The sequence below is a fragment of the Acomys russatus genome, chromosome 1 (genome assembly GCF_903995435.1).
Source record: "Acomys russatus chromosome 1, mAcoRus1.1, whole genome shotgun sequence".
Taxonomy (NCBI): domain Eukaryota; kingdom Metazoa; phylum Chordata; class Mammalia; order Rodentia; family Muridae; genus Acomys; species Acomys russatus.
Genome location: NC_067137.1, coordinates 66991189 through 67009942, shown reverse-complemented (window position 1 = coordinate 67009942; position 18754 = coordinate 66991189). Strand labels below are relative to the sequence as shown.

At 38.5% G+C, this 18754-nt stretch overlaps 1 protein-coding gene across 2 annotated transcripts in view; it reads left to right on the top strand.

The window, feature by feature from the left end:
- The window catches only part of Ralgapa1 (Ral GTPase activating protein catalytic subunit alpha 1), a 213682-nt gene that overhangs the window by 58109 nt on the left and 136819 nt on the right, over positions 1 to 18754 (top strand). For both annotated transcript variants that reach the window (XM_051146322.1, XM_051146313.1), the window contains exons 11-13: positions 3479 to 3676; positions 10764 to 10898; positions 14765 to 14913. In XM_051146322.1, coding sequence (XP_051002279.1) covers positions 3479 to 3676; positions 10764 to 10898; positions 14765 to 14913 — 482 coding nt within the window. The remainder of the gene's footprint in view (positions 1 to 3478; positions 3677 to 10763; positions 10899 to 14764; positions 14914 to 18754) is intronic.

The window sequence follows — 18754 nt, the reverse complement described above, 5'->3', positions numbered from 1 at the left end:
TGTGAAATTTATAGCATTTATTGAGTTAGATATATTGCATATCTAAGAATAAAGCCTATTTGATCATGGTTAATGATCTTTCTGATGATTTTTGAATTTGGTTTTTAAGTATTTTCTTGAGAATTTCTGCATATACATATATATTTATTAGGGAGAGTTGTCTGTAATTTTACTTTTCTATGTCTTTCTACTTTTAATCTTTTATAGATATGTTTAAATTGTTTATCACACCGTGGCTTTACTTTGGTTGATTATAAGCATTTAGAAATTCATCTACTTCTTTTAACCTTTCCAACTTTAGAATATGTTTGTAAGGTAAAAACCTAATAATTTTTAAGATCTTAGTTCTATCTGTTGCTGTGGCTCCCTTTTCATCTCTAATTTTATTAATTTGGGTCTTTTTTCTTTCACTTTGGCTAAAGGCATGGTAATTCTATCTTTTCAGAGAAACAGCTCCTTGTTTCATTGTTACTGCTTTTATTGCATTAATTTCTGCTGTGGTGCTAGTGCTGTCTTTCCTCTGGTACACTGGGATTTGGCCTGTTCCTTACCACGTTCTCTAGGTCATTTACTTGAGGTCTCTTGGATTTTTAATGTAGGAAGTTAGAGCTCTAAACTTTGCTTTTCTTGTGTCTCAGTATGTCTTTGTAGCTTTGTTTGCATTCAGCTCTGGAATTTCTTAATTTCTTCAAGGCCTCAGTCATCATTTAGTAGTGTTGTTTAATCTCCATGAGTTTATATTCTAGGCTTGTTCTTACTCCATTGTGTTCAGATAGGATACCAGAAAATAATTAGATTTTCCTGTGTTTGTTGAGGCTTTATTTTGTGCTAACATATGATCTCTTTTGGAAAACATTCCAATGGCTTCTGAGAAACATTTCTATTTTACAGTGTTTGCATGGAAGTCTGTAGATGTCTGTTAAGTTCATTTGATACATAATATCATTTAATGCAGATTAAACTAATTATGATGGTTTTCTTTTCTTTTTTTTAAATTTTTTTATTAATTTATTCTTGTTACATCTCAATGGTTATCCCATCCCTTGTATCCTCCCATTCTTCCCTCCCTCCCATTTCCCCTTATTCCCCTCCCCTATGACTGTTGCTGAGGGAGACTTCCTCCCCCTGTATATGCTCATAGGGTATCAAGTCTCTTCTTGGTAACCTGCTATCTTTCCTCTGAGTGCCACCAGGTCTTCCCCTCCAGGGGACATGGTCAAATATGAGGCACCAGAATACGTGTGAAAGTCATATCGCACTCTCCACTCAACTGTGGAGAATGTTCTGCCCATTGGCTAGATCTGGGTAGGGGTTTAAAGTTTACCACCTGTATTGTCCTTGGCTGGTGCCTTAGTTTGAGTGGGACCCCTGGGCCCAAATCTGCCTATCATAATGTTCTACTTGTAGGTTTCTAGGACCCTCTGGATCCTTCTACTTTGCTATTCTCCCATGCTCTCTCATTTAGAGTCCCAATAGGATGTCCTCCCCTCTGTCCCAGTTTCCTGGTAAGTGAAGGCTTTTGTGGGACATGCCCCTTGGGCTAGTATGCAGATATAAGTGAGTATATACCATTTGAGTCTTTCTGCTTCTGGGTTAACTCACTCATTATGATCATTTCTAGCTCAATCCATTTGTCCACAAATTTCGGGAATTCCTTGTTTTTAATAGCTGAGTAGTATTCCATAGTGTATATGTACCACAGTTTCTTTATCCATTCTTCTACTGAGGGACACTTAGGCTCTTTCCATGTTCTGGCTATTATCTGATGGTTTTTTGAACTCTCTATCTTTCTCATTAGTTTTGTGGTGAAGCCTGTTTTGTCAGCAATGACATCCATCCTAACCCCATTTGCTTGGAAGGTCCGTTACTATCCTTCCATCCTGAGGTGATGTCTGTTTTGTTGTGGTGAAGTATGTTTCTCAGAGAGAAGGGATGGCTCCTGCGTTTTCATCCAGGCTACTTGTCTGTATCTTGCCTGAGAAACTGAGACCATTACTATCTCAAGCTCTGTTGAATGCTGTCTACTGATTCCTGTCATTTGGTTGATTTTTATACTCCTTTTTTTTCCTTTCCTGATTAACTATTGTTCTGGTGTAATTTATTGTTTCCTGTGGCCTGTGGATTGATTGCTTTCTTTTTTCATTTTTCTTGTTGGTCTTTTTAGTCTGGAGCATTCCTTTAAAGTATCTTTTATAGAGAGATGGCTTAATGGTTATAAGTTCTGTTAGCCTGTTTTTATCTTGGAAAGTTTTTCACTTTTCCCTCTACTGTGACAGGATAGCTGAGTGTGGCTGCTGCTTGTGGTTAGTTTGGCTTTCAGAACTTGAAGTGTGTCTTTCTAGGACTTTCTGCTTTTTAAAGTTTCACTTGACAAATCTGCTTTTATTAAGACAAATCTGCCTTTATGTGTAGCTTGATGCTTTTTGCCCTTATCAGTAAGCTTTCTTTGTTCTGTGTGTTTAGTGTTTTAATTAGAATTCAAGGGGAAATTCTTTTTGGCCTTATTGTTTGCTGTGTTGAACTAAACATGCCTCCTTTGTATGGATGGGTATCTCTTTCCTAGCTCTAGGAAATTTTCTTTTTTGATTCTTTTGAAATATTTTCTGTGTCTTTAAAATGAAAATTTTGTTCTTCTATGCACATGGCCTTTAGTCTTGATCTTTTCATAATATCACAAATATCTTGGAAATCTCACTCATACATTTTTATTACCTTAATTTTGCCATTGCTGGGTTGTTTCAGTCCTTCCATCTTGTCTTCAAGCTCAGATTTTTTTTCTAATTTTAATTTTAATTTTTTGGTTTTTCGAGACAGGGTCTCTCTGTGTTAGCTTTGGCTGTCCTGGAGTCACTTTGTAGACCAGATGGCCTTGAACTCACAGCGATCCACTTTCCTCTGCCTCCCAAGTGCTGGAATTACAGGCGTGCGCCACAAAGCCCGGCTCAGATATTTCTTTTTTTTTAAATCTCTTTCATCCATTCTTCTGGTGAGACTTTGCACAGAACTTTTAATATGACTTACCATTTTCATTTCCAATTATATTGATAATTTCAGTATTATTTTGTTGAATTATTATTTCATACCTCACATTACTGTTGCTGTCTATATTCTTTATCTGTAGAAAATTTTTTATGGAAGCATTTTAATAGTAATAATTCTTGAAACAGGAATAAATGTGGCCTATTATGTTATATTTGTATTGAACTTTGTAAGAGTAAAGTTTCATCGAACAAAGAATATTACCATTCAGAAGAAATATAATTAAAACAAATCTTTGTTGCTTCTGCTTGAATGACCATCTACTGTATTTCTGTTTCAAAATATTTACAAACTATTTGGGGGATATAAAGCTTTCTGTGAGCTGACTAATAGTTAATGAGCTTATGGAGTTTGTGAAATTGTTTTTAATCCCCTATTATGTGAGATGAGAAATATATTAATATATTTATGGCAAAAGTATTATTTTTTTATTTACTAGGCATTTTTATTACCAATTTGTGAAGCAGCAGCTATGAGAAAAGTGGTAAAAGTCTATCAAGAATGGATTCAGCAAGAGGAAAAACCTCTGTTTATGCAAGAGCCTGAAGAAGGTGTGATCCCTTCTTCAGATATACCCTGTGGGGAAAGTGTCACAGGCCATGATATTTCAGTAGAAGATGGAGAAAAAAGAGAAGAGGTAAAGTTATAAGACATAGATATTTTTTAAAAACATTTTTAGTGTGTTTGTGTGTGTGTGTGTGTGTGTGTGTGTGTGAAGAGAGAGAGAGAGAGAGAGAGAGAGAATGTGCGTGTGTGCAAGAGAGTGAGTATATGTGTGCAAGACAGAGAATGGACACATAGAATATATGTTGTAATGCAAGTTCAGTAATTTTTCAAAAGTATAATAATGTCTTTATATGAATATGTTTAAAAAGATAAAGATCTTTCAGTATATTTTGCGTTTTCTATCACCATATAAAGAGTTAGCACTCTTGCAAAGCTACAATTTTATTTTATTTTCCTGTCACAGTTTAAAAGCAAATATTAACAGCAACATTGAGCTTGCATTGTGTAGATTAGAGATTTATAAGCTTTTTCCACTGATAACTATTTTACCAATAAAAATTTTCTACAACCCTGTATATATCAGTGCATAAAAAAGGAACCTGGGATAAGTAAGATGGCTCACACCTTTAATTCTATCTCTTATAAGGCAGATCTCTATGAATTTGAGCCACTCTTGTCTATATAGGAAGTTCCAGGCCAGCCAGTGCTACGTAGTCTCAAAAAAGAAAACAAAAACACAAACAGAAACTGAATCTTTCATTAATAATAAATCATTATGTTTATTTTCAAAAAGTGTTGGTACAAAAGCAAATTTACACGCTAATGAAATAGATATGAAAACTGATTTTTATACTAAAAACAAAAAGACTTGGATGAGTATTTGATCCTGCAGGATTTGAGCATGCTCAGCATATTTTTTTCTTTTAGCAATTTTTTTGTTATATTTCTTTTTTACATATACATTTACATTATTATATTTTAATTGATATTTTTGTTTATAATCATCAGTGGTAATTGTGATAGTTTGTATAAATATGTAGTGCAAAATGTTGAAAGTATCTTTTAAGACCAGTTTAGAAAACTGTTCGAAATTCTGTCTTAATGTCAAACTAAATTTCATTTTTAAAAAAATGCTACTCAAATCAGCAGCTTAACAATAATTAAAAAAAGCAAACATTCTGACACACTCCAATCCAAAAAAATACTAATTGGATACTTCCATGCTAGAGAATACTAATATGAAAATACCACTTTTCCATAATTAAGCCATTATACTTTTTCCTTTTTTTTAAAGATTTATTTATTTCAGAGGACCTCTATGGTAGGCTCCCTTCCTGCTCCTTCTTTTCAACTGCTTCTGGTGTCTATTCTTCCTAGGGTCCTTCTTGTTAATTTAGTTTCTTTACATCTGTTTATTGTACTGTGGTTATCCTGTATTATGTGGCTAATATCCGCTTATGAGTGAGTATATACCATGCCTGTCTTTCTGGGTCTGAGTTACCTCACTCAGGATGATCGTTTCTAGTTCCATCCACTTGCCTGCAAATTTCAATATTTCCTTGTTTTTCTTTTTTGTTTTTGTTTTTTTTTTATGTTATATCGAGTTTATTGAGTATGGGGGGAGAAGGAAAGGGGTAAAGGGTACCCTAGAGAGAGACAGAGACAGAGGCAGGAAGAGAGGGAAGAAAGAGGAAATAGAGAGAGAAGAAAAAGGATTTCCTTGTTTTTAATAGCCAAGTAGCATTCCATTGTGTAAATGTACCACAGTTTCTTTATCCATTCGTCAGTTGAGGGACTTCTAGGTTGTTTCCAGACCCATGAAGAGATCCAACCAGATGCTGAGACACAACAAAACTCTGTGGTGGAGCACAGGGAGTCTTATGGGAGGGTTGGGGAATAGAGGGACCTGGAGGGGTCAGGAGCTCCAGAAGGAGACCAATGAAGCCAACAATTTGGGTGGAGGAGGAGGGTACTGCAGAGACTGATGCACCAACCAAGGTCCATGCATGATGTGGACCTAGACCCTCTGCTCAGAAGTAGTAGATAGGCAACACAGTCTCTTTGTGGGTCCCATAATATGGGGAGTAGGGACTACTTCTCACATGGACTATGCCCCCACACGTTGGTTACCTCTCCCTGGCAGGGTGGCCTTGCCAGGTCACAGAGGAGAAGATACAAGCTGTCCAGATGAGACTTGATAGGGTGAGGTCAAAGGTTAGGAGGGGAGGAGGCGCCCCTTTCTGAGGACTAGGGGAGGGAGGAAGAGTACATATGGGAGGGAGGATGAGACCTGGAGGTGACTAGGGAAGGAGCTACCAAAAAAAAAAAAAATGTACTATGTATTCAGTGTTTTGCCTGTGTGTATGCCTGCACACCAGAAGAGGGCACCAGATCTCATTACAGATGGTTGTGAGCTACCACCTGGTTGCTTAGAATTGAACTCAGGACCTTTGGAAGAGCAGTGAGTGCTCTTAACCTCTGAGCCATCTCTCAGGCCTGCCATTATATTTTCTAAGAACAGAAAACTTTGCCTGAATAGAAAAAAACTGCTGCAGTTCATAAATATTATGGTCCTGAGTCTGATCAGCACTTGTTGATGTTTTGTGGTATGAAGACATGCTCAGTACAGATTGTGTGTGTTACAGATTCAGAGCCAGGTCTGTAGTCCATTCATGAAATGCATCATAGGCTAGGTGCCAGACACAGCTCGGATGCCTTTGATTGTAATTTTCTGTTGTACATTCAAAAGCTTTTCACTGTTGCTAAATTGTTCACTTATTCCACATTCATTTATACAACTCATGGTTAAGAAGGTAGAGTGTGAGATGGGTGGTGGCGGCACATGCCTTTAGTCTCAGGCTGAGGCATGTAGATTTCTGAGTTACAGGGCAGCCAGGGCCACACAGAGAAACCCTGTCTCAAAAAACAAAACAAAACAAAAACAACAACAAAAGCAAAAACAAAAAACCCAAGGGTATGAAATCAAAATTGATGTTAGAAGATATACTTTGTGTGTGATGATTGTCAAATTATTGTTCCTAGCTGGGAGCAGTGGCACAGGCCTTTAATCCCAGCACTGGGGGTGTCAAAGGCAGGCAGATTGCTGTGAGTTCGAGGCCAGCCTGGTCTACAAAGTGAGTCCAGGACAGCCAAGGTTGCATGGAGAATCAATCTCTCTCCCTGCCTGCCCCCCCTCAAAAAAAAAAAGATGAATTATTGTTCTTCTTTTTTCAAAATATTGCCTCTGCTATGAATGGCTACCCAACACAAACCAGAATGTTTTGAACTCTTTCCTAGATACTTTTGTATTAGAGCTCAGTGCAGAACTCAAAACTTCCTGACATGATAGTGTATATCACTGGTGATAAGAAAGCCTGAACTTTATTCACAGAGCAGAAAGAAAAGGGTATAGAGGTAACACTGGGTCACCAATTCCATTTATTCTTAGACCTAAGCAAAATTTCATCTTTTGATTGTTCAACCCTTGTCATATGTCAGACTGAGTAGGAACTAGTAACTGAGATGTTAGGAGTATAAAAAACTATTTAAAAAAAAAATCAGATTGGCTTTTCTATAGTACCATATTTTTCAGACTATAAGATGCACCCAATTTTTAGAGTAGTAAAACAAGAAAAACAGCAATCAGACCATAAGGCGCACCTTAATTTCTCCCCTCCCACTTTTTTTGGGGGGGCGGGGAGTGCGTCTTATGGCCTGAAAAATACGGTACAATGTTTTTTGAATCAGGAAAGAACATGAAAGACTTTTTAAAATTAGATTTGCTTTTCTACAGTACAGTGTTCTTTGAATCAGGAGAGGAACTTTTGGATAATATTTGTTTACTTTAGCAGTTAATTTTACCTCACTGATGGAGTTTGATCAGGAAAAAAGACACATGAATGAATAGGGTGATTCTACATGGATTAATTGAGGAAGGGTTTGTGGGTGGGGAATAGCTCCAGGATCTGTCTGGAGAATCTAGGCTGGCTTCAGACCGTCAATCTTGGCTTAGTGTTTTGCATGATCCTCTGTATAAGAAGAGGAAATGTTAAGTAGTGTTATGAGAGTGGTAGAAGCAGGACTCACATGCATGAGGCCTTGGGTTCAGTCACCAACTGCCACAAAATAAGTAAATAAAAGAAAGACAAATGTCGCTGTATTATATAAATTATTTTTGTTTTGTTTTGAGATAGGTTCTCATGTATTCTAGACTGGCATCAGTCTCACTCATCTTAGACTTTTGATCATCCTGTTTTCACTTCCAAATACTGGGATTACAAATATACACCACTGAGACTGGAGAGATGGCTCAGAGGCTCCAAAGGTCCCGAGTTCAATTCCCAGCAACTACATGGTGGCTCACAACCATTTATAATGAGATCTGGTGCCCTCATGCAGGCATACATGCAGGCAAAACACTATATACATACCTAAGTAAATAAATCTTTAAAACAAACAAAAATAAATATACACCACTATGCCTAGCAATGAATCATGTAACTTGTGAAAGAGAATTCATAGTACTCCTAGGTATTGTAAGAAATATCAAATATTTCAGATATATATATCTATCAGTCTAAATTATGTATTTTCCAAACCCCTTTTAGTTATACTGTGCCTATGTACACTGACCCTACCCTGTATCATTTATATAGGAATAGAATAAACTATATAGAGAATTAAGAACAGGGGCCAGGCATCGTGGTGTATGCCTTTAATTCCAGAACTTATGAGATAGACATCTCTGTAAGTTTCAGACCATTGTGGTCTATATAACTCCAAGACAGTCAAGAGCCACATAATGAGACCTGTCTGAACAACAGCAAAAACAAACAAGCAAACAAAACCACAAACAAATAGAAGAGGCAATGAATGGAGTGGGGAAAGGTGATTGACGATATAGATGGTTTCATCATATGTTGGTTACTCACAGCAATATTTCCATTAGCAGTGTTAATTTTCAAAATGCCAGCAACTCTTGTAAGGTTATTAACCTGAATGATATAATCACTCATTGATTGACATCCGATAAGTTCAGTACATATTGCAGTTCCTTAAAATTTTGGTGTTACAATTAAAAATGAAATCACAGATTTACATAATTATGAGTGGGTTTTTATTTCACATAGCATTTAACATGTTTGGAAGACAGCAGGCTGTTTTTCTGTGAGTGTTCAGTACTGTCATGCACCTTGTAATACATTAGGCATTTCTTAGTTCATCTCATTAAATCCCAGTGGCATTTTCCAATAAAGACCTCCCAAATGTTGAGGATGTCCTCTAAGGCAAAGTATGAATTATAAAACTGTCAGTGCTGTGATCCTAGAGCATGGAAGAGAATACTTCATACTCTGCCTGGAGGTGGTAAGACAGTGTGAAAAGCAGATAGATTAGTGGGACAGGAACCATCGAGTATGAATAGCATCCACAAAGCTGTATGGGACTGTGAAATACTTTTCTGCCTTTAGGTTAGAGTAGTTAGAGAGCGAGAGGGTGTATGAGGTAGGCAAGGGTTAGGTGCTGGTCAGTAACTTGTCACATGTTCAGTGCACTTTGATTACTTTCCAGACTTTAGAAAACCTTTGAAAGGAGCATGAGTAGTTAAATATTTTAGCAGGATTGTGCAAAACCAAGTAGAGTAGACTAGAAGCCAGTCTGGGTCAAGCAGACACGTTAGGAAGTGTTATCAGAGTCCAGAGTGAGGCAGGGAATACCTGGAGTAGGATCGTGGGCTTGCAAATGACTTAGGAGAGCACATACATGTTAGTTTCTTTGTTCATAAAAATCTGTGTGCCTTGATGATTAATTGGCTGAGAGAGATGAGGGATGGGGAGATGTCCTAAGTTGTGTTCTTTTACATGGAAGGATGGAAACTGAAAAGTGCAAAGTTGTTGTTGATGACTACCATGGCTGGAGTAGGTAGAAACAAGGGGTTTGTGGATAAGAATCTTTATACTTGCAGGTCACTTAGGACAACTTTAGAAGACATAGTGTCAGAGAAATGTAGAGCCCAAGAGAAAGGCTGGGAGTGTTGTATTATTGGCTCCTCACAGAGCTGAGTTCCTGGTGCAGTTTCTAATTATGACAGAGTATTGGACGAAACTACCTGTATGTTGTAGGTATAACTATGCAAGCTATAAGAAGGCAGTGCTTAGAAAATATTGGTGACAAAGGGCTGGGAATGTCACTGTGTTTGAGTGCTTGCATAGCGTGTGGAAGGCTGTGAGTTGGATCCCTAGCACCACAGAGGGGTAGGAGCTGGCATGATGGAGGAGAAAAGGAGGATATTATTAATGAGTGTTGAAAAGCCACAGTGGTTGAGGGGACCAAGTATCCACACAGGCACATATGGGTACAAGTGCCTGTACACACCTGTGCACACACATGCATACAGCACTGCACACACACCCTACAGCACAACGAAACAGGCTTTTACATGAAGGCGCTTATAGTCTAATACCTAATAGCACTAAAACTCAGGCAGAAAGCTTCAGTAGTAATTGTTTGAGCAGTGGTTTCCTTGTTTTTTGTTTTTTAAATTATAGTTATAAGAATTTTACTGTTCTTAATCTGCTTTAAAGTTATATAGATTCTGACATTTAACATAGAACAGAATTCATGTTTAAAAAGCTGTGAATAGTGTAATGTGATTGTTGTATATGTGAGAATATACACAGAAAAGTGACTCCATAATGAATTGATTTTTAACTGTCTAGTCATTATCCATATTTTTTTACTTTGTTATTGTTAATACTTTTTTTACAGCAAATAGTATTACTTGTGTAATAAGTTAAAATATCTTTATCTCTTGATTCATTTTTTAAAGATTTTTATTTTTAGTTATATGTAGGTCTGTATTTCTGCAAGTGGGCATGTACACACGAGTGCAGGCAGCCTTGGAGGCATCAAACTCCTGTGCAGCTGGAGTTTCAGACAGTTGTGAGCTGCCTGATGTGGGTACTGGGAACTGAGCTCAGGTCCTCTGGAAGAGTAGCAAGTGCTCTTAAACACTGAAGTTAAAAAAAAAGAGAGAGAGAGAGAGAAAGAGAAAAAGAAAAAAAAATTGAAGTCATTTCTCCAGGCCCCTAACATAGTCTATTTTGAGGGAAAGAAACAGTTTAATAGTGGGATTAATAATATCATAGACCTTTTATGTTTACTGACTCATTGCAGCATTATGATTTATGAAATATTAAAAATAAAATATTTTGCTTAAGGAAAATGGGACCAATATTTCTGAGCATGTTCGGAATTCTAGTTGGATAAAAAATGGTTCCTACCAAGATGCTTTTCATGTCGCTGAGGAAGCCATAGAACAAAATATTCAAGCTGGTACTCAGGCAGTTTTGCAGGTGAGTGGCTTATACTTACTTACTTGTTTGTATGTGTGTTTATAGTTCCTGGGATTGAACCCAGGGCTTTGTGAGCTAGATGGGTTCTTTACCATTGTGCTGCACATCTAGCTTACAACAACAACAACAACAACAACAACAACAAAAACCCCCACAAAATAGTTATCAAATATTTAAAATGCCCGTAGTTTAGGTCTTCATATATAATAAATTCATATATATTCACATTTTGCATTGTTATTATAGCATATTTGTTTTTTATAAAATACATTGCAGTCAGTTCATAGATGAGATAAGATGCTCACATTCAGACCCTGACACTTCCCGAGTCTCCGTCTGCACATCCCATCTAAATTGCTGTTTGCCTGCATTGTGCCTTTCTGCACCATATTAGTGTTTTTTTCTTTGAAAGGATTTGTAGGAGTTTTCTATGTTGCTTTTCTCCTTTTCCCTCTCTTTCCTTGTTCTGCTAGGATAGAACTTAAGGCCCTTGACAAGCATCCTACCATCTAGCTATGCTCTGACCCATTCTTTTTTATTTTTTTTACTTTTAACCTCTATCATGTTAAATCAAAAATTGCATCTTGTTGTTGTTTTTGAGGCAGCCTCAGTATATAGACCAAGGTTCTTTGTGTCATTTAATGGCTTCTCTGTTCCCTAATTTCCAAGGGCATCTTGTTTCTTGTCTTTCTTGTATGTACATATTGCATTCCTCGGCTCAATCTTCAGAGTGTATGTAGACTCTCCTGCTGCTTAGCGCTCAAAGCCCTTACTAACCCTTCACACTCACGTGCATTACAGCAAACTCCTACCCCCAAATCTGTTCTCAGTGCTAGGCAGAGGGATTCTGTAAGCCTAAGTCAGATCATATGTTTCTCTGTTCAATACTTTCTGTGGCTTTTCTTTATCACTAAACAGCAAATTAGGTCTTGGTTCTTGTCAACAAGGCTTCATTGCTGTCAAGAGTGCTTCATATGCTAGCCCATCAAGTTTCCTTCATGCCGAAGCTTGCTTGTCCTGGAACCCTGCAGGCCAGGCTGGCCTAGAGACCTGACTCCCAAGTGCTGGAATTAAAGGCAGGCATCACCACATCTGGCTCTAAGCCTTTTTTAAAAATTCCTTTCACAAGCTGGAAGTTTAGCTGGATAGGGTCTTTGGCTGAGGTCACCGCTCCCTTTCTTCCATTTAACATCAAGCCTTTCTTTATTCTGTGTATCTCCTTAAACACAGGATTTAGCTCCGTTCCACTTTCTGGCGTCCCTTTTCTTTTTGAACTGTACATTTTGTATTTTCCTTGTTTACCTTGCTCCTTTTCATTATAGATCTTCATAAGAATAAACACTAATAACCACCCATCAGGATCAATACTTGGCTGTTTTGGAAGTTTCTCTGCCAACATAACTAATCCAAAACTCTTCAACTTAGGACCAGGCAGATTTTCTGCACCAGGGCAGAAAGCAGCTGCATTCTTTACCAAAATATCACAAAAAACGTCTCTAGGCCACATACTAACATTGTTCTCTGAAACCTCTTGGGCTCCCCCTTACCCCACACACAGTTCAGATCACCCTCAGCTTCACTGTCGTCCGTGCTCCTACTACTATGGCCCCTTAAGCTGTGCTTAAAGCATTCAGCTGTTTTTCTCATCCAAAGGCTCAAAGTCTACACCATATGAACAAAATCATGGTCAAGCCTATCACAGCAATACCCCAGCCCCTGGTACCAACTTTTGTCTTAGTTTGGGTTCCTATTACTGTGAAGAAATGTTGGTGTCTGGGGTCCCACAAACAATGAGGATAGGACCACTGGAATCAAAAGCAAGCCAGGTGTAGTGGTGAAAAAATAAGATGCCAGGCAACAGATATGATATGGATAAGTTTATTAAATGAACGTGGGAGGGGAATTCCAAGGGTGGAGGGGGGGAAGGAGAAAGAGAGAGAGAGACAGACAGACAGACAGACAGACAGAGACACACACACACAAGGTGGGCTTTCCCTTTTTATATCCTGGGCAGGGGCACACCTAGTGGCAGGCAGGTAATGATGTCATAGGCTGCTAGGTAGACTGGGGTCAGTATGCTACACCAGAAGCAACTTGATTCACCTGGGAGTGCCTCTTTATCCAGCTAGAGTTGCATGCAGCTCAGGCTGTGGAGCTGAAACTGCTGCCCTGGGGGGAGGGAGCAGGCTCCTTGTACAGCACCACAGCCAGAAGTCCAGGGGATGATTAAGAAGGAACTTAGCCCTGGATGTTGCAGTTGCAGCATGTCTGTTTAAGCTCAGGGTTAGTTAACACTTTCTGTAACTAAGGTGAACCTAGGGCAAAGGACGTTCTGCAAAATGGGTTACATATCTGAGAATGGGGGTTGTTCTGGCCCTTCAAAGACACCACGACCAGGGCAGCTTTGTAAAGAACACATTTAACTGGGACTGGCTTACAGTGCAGAGGTTTAGACCGTGTGGGAAGCAGGCGGCATGCAGCTAGTCATGGTGTTGCGGGAGCTGATTGTTTTGTATCTTGATCCACAGTCAGCAGGAAAAGAAAGTGACACACTTCCTCCAACAGTGCCACACCCACTCCAGCAAGGCCACACCTACTACTAATAGTGCCACTCCCTGTGGACCTCTGGCTGCCATTTTTGTTCAAACCACCACAGTCCATTTTATTTGAATTCTATTGTCATGCAGTTAATCACTGAATTGCCTTTTTAAATCCTCTGCTGAACTTCATTTCATTTTCATTTTATTCCTAATGCTAACCTATTTCTTTCTTTTGTTGGTTCATGTCTGCTACAATTACACAATCTGCTCTTTTCATTCTTAAAAGTGTGCTTAATACTTTTTCCCAAATGATCATACAGTTGCATATGACAACATAGTGCTTCTAGGAGAGAGGAGATGTGAATAGAAAAGATAAATGGTCAGAGTTTGTAGATGCAATAGTGAGCTCTTCCGGTGTGTCTGAGACTAGCCTTAGGTACAACAAAAATAAAGCAAAATGAAGTTCTTGAGATCCTCTGCCCACAGCTGTTGCATTATGTTTGTCTTTACAGCGGCATTCAGAAGGAAATCACAGCTTACAATGAATGAGTGATAATAAGTTTAACTAATGATATTATTAATGGATTCTCATAAATTATAATATATAGCCTTTTATATAGGCTGTTATTATAAGAACAGATGTACACAGATAAAAATAAGTAAGGAAATGGTTATGTTTATACAACTTAAAGAAAAAAATTTCTGGCTTAGTTGTTATCTTTTACAGTAAGCTTTTTGTACTTAACTTTTGTCCATGGTTATGCTGATAAAGTTCTCACTTTAGAAATGCTGTTTTATATGTGGATCCCTTACTTTGGGGGTGATTTAAATTTTTTTCTAGATTACCCAGTGATCAGTATCTCTCTCTCTTTCTCTCTCTCCCCCCCCCATTTCTGTCTGTCTCTCTGTATGCATATATATGTGAGAAAGACAGACAGAGAGACACAGACATAGACAGAAAGAGAGTGATACATATACATAGAGTCCCACTCTTTATCCCAGGTTGGCCTCACACTTGCAGCCCCACTCCTTGTCAGCCTTCTGAGGTCAGGGATTACAGGTATGAACCAGCATGCCAGACTCGTTTTTTTATTCATTAAGTAAGAAATTTACCATTGAGCCTGATGTGGTGGCCCATGCCTATAGTCCTAGCACTTGAGAGGCAACAGCAACAGGATTGCAGCAGATTTCCAGCTTATCCTGTTCTACATAATTAATTTTGGGCCATCCAGGGCTACAGAGTGAGATCCTGTCTCAAAGAAAAAACAAGGGAAGGGAATCTACCACTGAAATTTCATGAATAATTAATGATTTCTCCTATTACAGGTGTTCATTATAAACTCATCAAACATATTTCTTCTTGAACCTGCAAATGAAATAAAAAATCTTTTGGATGAGCACACAGATATGTGTAAACGTATTCTTAATATTTATCGATACATGGTTGTGCAAGTATCAATGGACAAAAAGACCTGGTAATCATTCTTTATCTTTATACCTACATTCTCTGCATACGTATAGTTAATTTTTCAAGGAATAGTGTCTATGAATAGGGTGCATTGCAATGTGAGAGTGCTCCTGTTATTGAATGGATACAAATCTTTTTTAATTTTATTAATTTATTCAGATTACAACTCAATTGTTATCCCATCACTTGTATCCTCCCATTCCGCCCTCCCTCCCACGCTCACCCTATTCCCCTCCCAGTAATCATGGTGACATCCTTGATTAAGCTCCAAAAGACCTCCAGACTATCCAAAGTAAGCATAATTGTCACCTCTTTCTCCTAGCAATGAATGCATGCATTTCTGCTTATACAGAGAAGTTAAGTTTTGCTTGTGTAAATGTTGAAGATGTTATTAGATGATTGAGCTTTTAAAGTCTATTTCTTTACTTTGGCCTTCAAAGTCCCTGCTTTCAGGTCCCTTCTGCTTTTACTTGTCCACTTTTGCCCTCTTAAATTTAACCTACATCTTGCATACTTTCTAGGATTGTCAAATTGTTTTTTTCCTGAGCACATCCCAAATTTAACTTTAGAATATCTGCTATCTTTTTCTGTGGTCACCAAAGCTATTTGGATTGCATCTTACTCTTTCTATATTTCTTTTCCATATGTATTTTTCCTTATTTCCTTTTATACTAGATGGGTACCTCTGTATACTTCTTCTCAAAATAGTCTCAGTTCTTTTCTAATTTTTTTATTTAAAGAAGGAGTGGTTTATTTGGGGCTTATGGCCCTAGAGGGAGACTAGTTCATCACCATCATGGCAGGGAGAAAGGCAGCAGGCAGGTGATAGAGTAGCAAGGCAGCAGGCAGGCAGGTGATAGAGTAGCAAGGCAGCAGGCAGGCAGGTGATAGAGTAACAAGGCAGCAGGCAGGCAGGTGATAGAGTAGCAAGGCAGCAGGCAGGCAAGGTGATAGAGTAGCAAGGCAGCAGGCAGGCAGGTGATAGAGTAGCAAGGCAGCAGGCAGGCAGGTGGTAGAGTAGCAAGGCAGCAGGCAGGCAGGTGGTAGAGTAGCAAGGCAGCAGGCAGGCAGGTGGTAGAGTAGCAAGGCAGCAGGCAGGCAGGTGATAGAGTAGCAAGGCAGCAGGCAGGCAGGTGGTAGAGTAGCAAGGCAGCAGGCAGGCAGGTGATAGAGTAGCAAGGCAGCAGGCAGGCAGGTGATAGAGTAGCAAGGCAGCAGGCAGGCAGGTGATAGAGTAGCAAGGCAGCAGGCAGGCAGGTGATAGAGTAGCAAGGCAGCAGGCAGGCAGGTGATAGAGTAGCAATTGAGAGCTCACATCTCAATCCATAAACAGAGAGCAGATAGCACACTGGAAATGGTACAAGTCTTTTGAATCCTCAAAGCCTACCCTAGATAACACACTTGTTCCAGCAATGCCATACTCCTTTTAGCTTTTATAATTTATTTATTTTTTATTAATTTATTAAGATTGCATCTCAATTGTTATTCCCTTACTTGTATCCTCCCGTTCCTCCTTCCTTCCCTCTTTCACCCTATTCCCCTCCCCTAGGTGTGTGACAGAAGGGGACTTTCTCCCCCACCATACTTCCTTTTAATTCTAATTAATTCCTAATAATTCTTAAATTATTTGTGTTAATGTCTGTTTACTCAAGAATAATAAATGTTGTCCTAATTTTGTATTGCTACCTTATTTAGTGTAATGCATTATGTATTCTTAGTTCTTTATATATTTAGTAAATTAAATGGGAAACTAGACCTTTGAAGAATAGCAGTTCTGTAGCTTATGTTAAAATAATACATGGCTACAACCAAATTAAAAAACAAAAAGGAGCATATAAGGTATAAGTACAGCCCATTCTCTTGAGGTATTTGGGTTTTTTTGGTAAACATTTGACTCATCAAATCACACATGCAATTGCATAATATAGCATGTAAGGCGTAATTTTATAGTATTTTTTCAGTATTAGGTATTTAATTATGCCTTGTACATAGTCAAGAAGTTTTCTAACACAACAACAACAAATTGCTATGTCCTTGGGTTATTTTAGTGATTATTTACTTCGATGATTGTGGTTTTGGTTTTTGTTTGTTTGTTTGTTTGTTTTTTTTTTTTGAGAAATGGCCTTGTTACCTATGTAGCCCAGGCTGGCCTACAACTTTTAACTCACCTATCTTAGCCTTCTGAGTGCTGGGATTACAAGGTCTCATTAAGTAGTCCATCCTGGCCGTGATCTTGCTCTGTAGCTCAGACAAGCCTTAAATTTATAGTTTTCCTGCCTCAGCCTCCTTAGTAGCAGGGACTACTAACCTAATCGACATCAGTAGATGGACATGCACTTTTGGCCTGGGGTAAGAGGAGTAGAGGACAATGAACATCCTCATATGAATGCATTTTTTTTCTTTTGAGTCGTTTTAAAAAAGCAGGATCACAGCCCAGTGGTGGTGGCACACACTTTAATCCCAGCACTCAGGGAGGCAGCGGCAGGCAGATTGTTATGAGTTAGAGGCCAGCCTGATCTACAGAGGGAGTTCCAGGACAGCCAGGCCTACACAGAGAAGCCCTGTCTCAAATAAATAAAATAAAATAAAAAACAAAAGCAGGAACCCTTGGTTAAAGGATATAAATGTTTTGCTTCTTCAGAGAAAATGGCTTTAAAGATGTGCGTGTACATGAGTGTTTTGCCTACATGCATGTAACTGTACTATGTGCATGCCTAATTTCTGTGGAGGCCAGAAGAGGGCCTCCCTCTCCAGAACCCCTGGAGTCAGAGTTACACAGGCTTGTGAGCTGCCATATGGGTGCTGGGAGGTGAGCCCAGCTCCTCTGCAAAAGCAGTCAGTGCTCTTAACTGCTGGACTACTTCCCAGCACTCTGGCTTTATTTTAGAAACATTTTTTACTAAAAGTATATGTAGAATCATATAAAATGTATGTCTTTTTGAGTTAGTCACTGGGAGATTAAGTGACTGGTCTTTGTTTATACAACCCATGATGAATGATAAGCAGAGTTTGAGTTACAGTCTTTCTTCTTTCAAAAAAGTAATCCAGCACCTGAAGGCAGAGACAGGAGGATTGCATATCTGAGGCTCACCTGTGCTGCTTACAGCTATACTCTCTGAGAAAACAAAAACAAAAACTCACACCAAACTGAAGTATTCTTTTTCTTCCTTTACATTTTGAATCAATGATGAGACAGGAGTCTTGCTATATGTAACACAATTTTAGAGTTTATTTTGCATTTTTAATTTAAAAAATTTTTAATTTTAGTTTTATGTGTATTGGTATTTTGCCTGCATGTATGTCTGTACACCACATGCATGCCTAGTGCTGGCAGAGGCCAGAAAAAGATACTGGATCTGCTTGTCCTGGGGCTATAGGCAGACGTGACCTGCCATCTGGGTGCCAGGAATCGAACCTGAGTCCTCTGGAAGAATAGCCTGTGCTCTCAACTGCGAAGTCATCTCTCCAGCCCCATAATTCTTTTAAGTGCTTTTAAAGCTGAAATTATAGTACCACAAACTTAACAATAACTTTATGAGATTTTAAAAAATTATTTAAAGTAAGTCTTTTTGTATTACAAATTGTAAAAGTCACCTAATACATGAGAGAGTGAAAGTTAGGCTGTAATTAAGATGAGGTTTATTTATAAATTGTGTCATATGTAGTTAGATTTTTATTTCAAACAGCTAAGCTAAAAGCCCAAGGTAACAAATACGACATTTAATATTTTTATTCTCTTAATGATTGTTTTCTTTGCTAGTTTAGTTTTCTTTTTATGGTACTGGGAATTGCCTCACACTATAGGCAAGTGCTCTGCTGTTGAGCTATACCTCTAGCCTTAGGAGTTT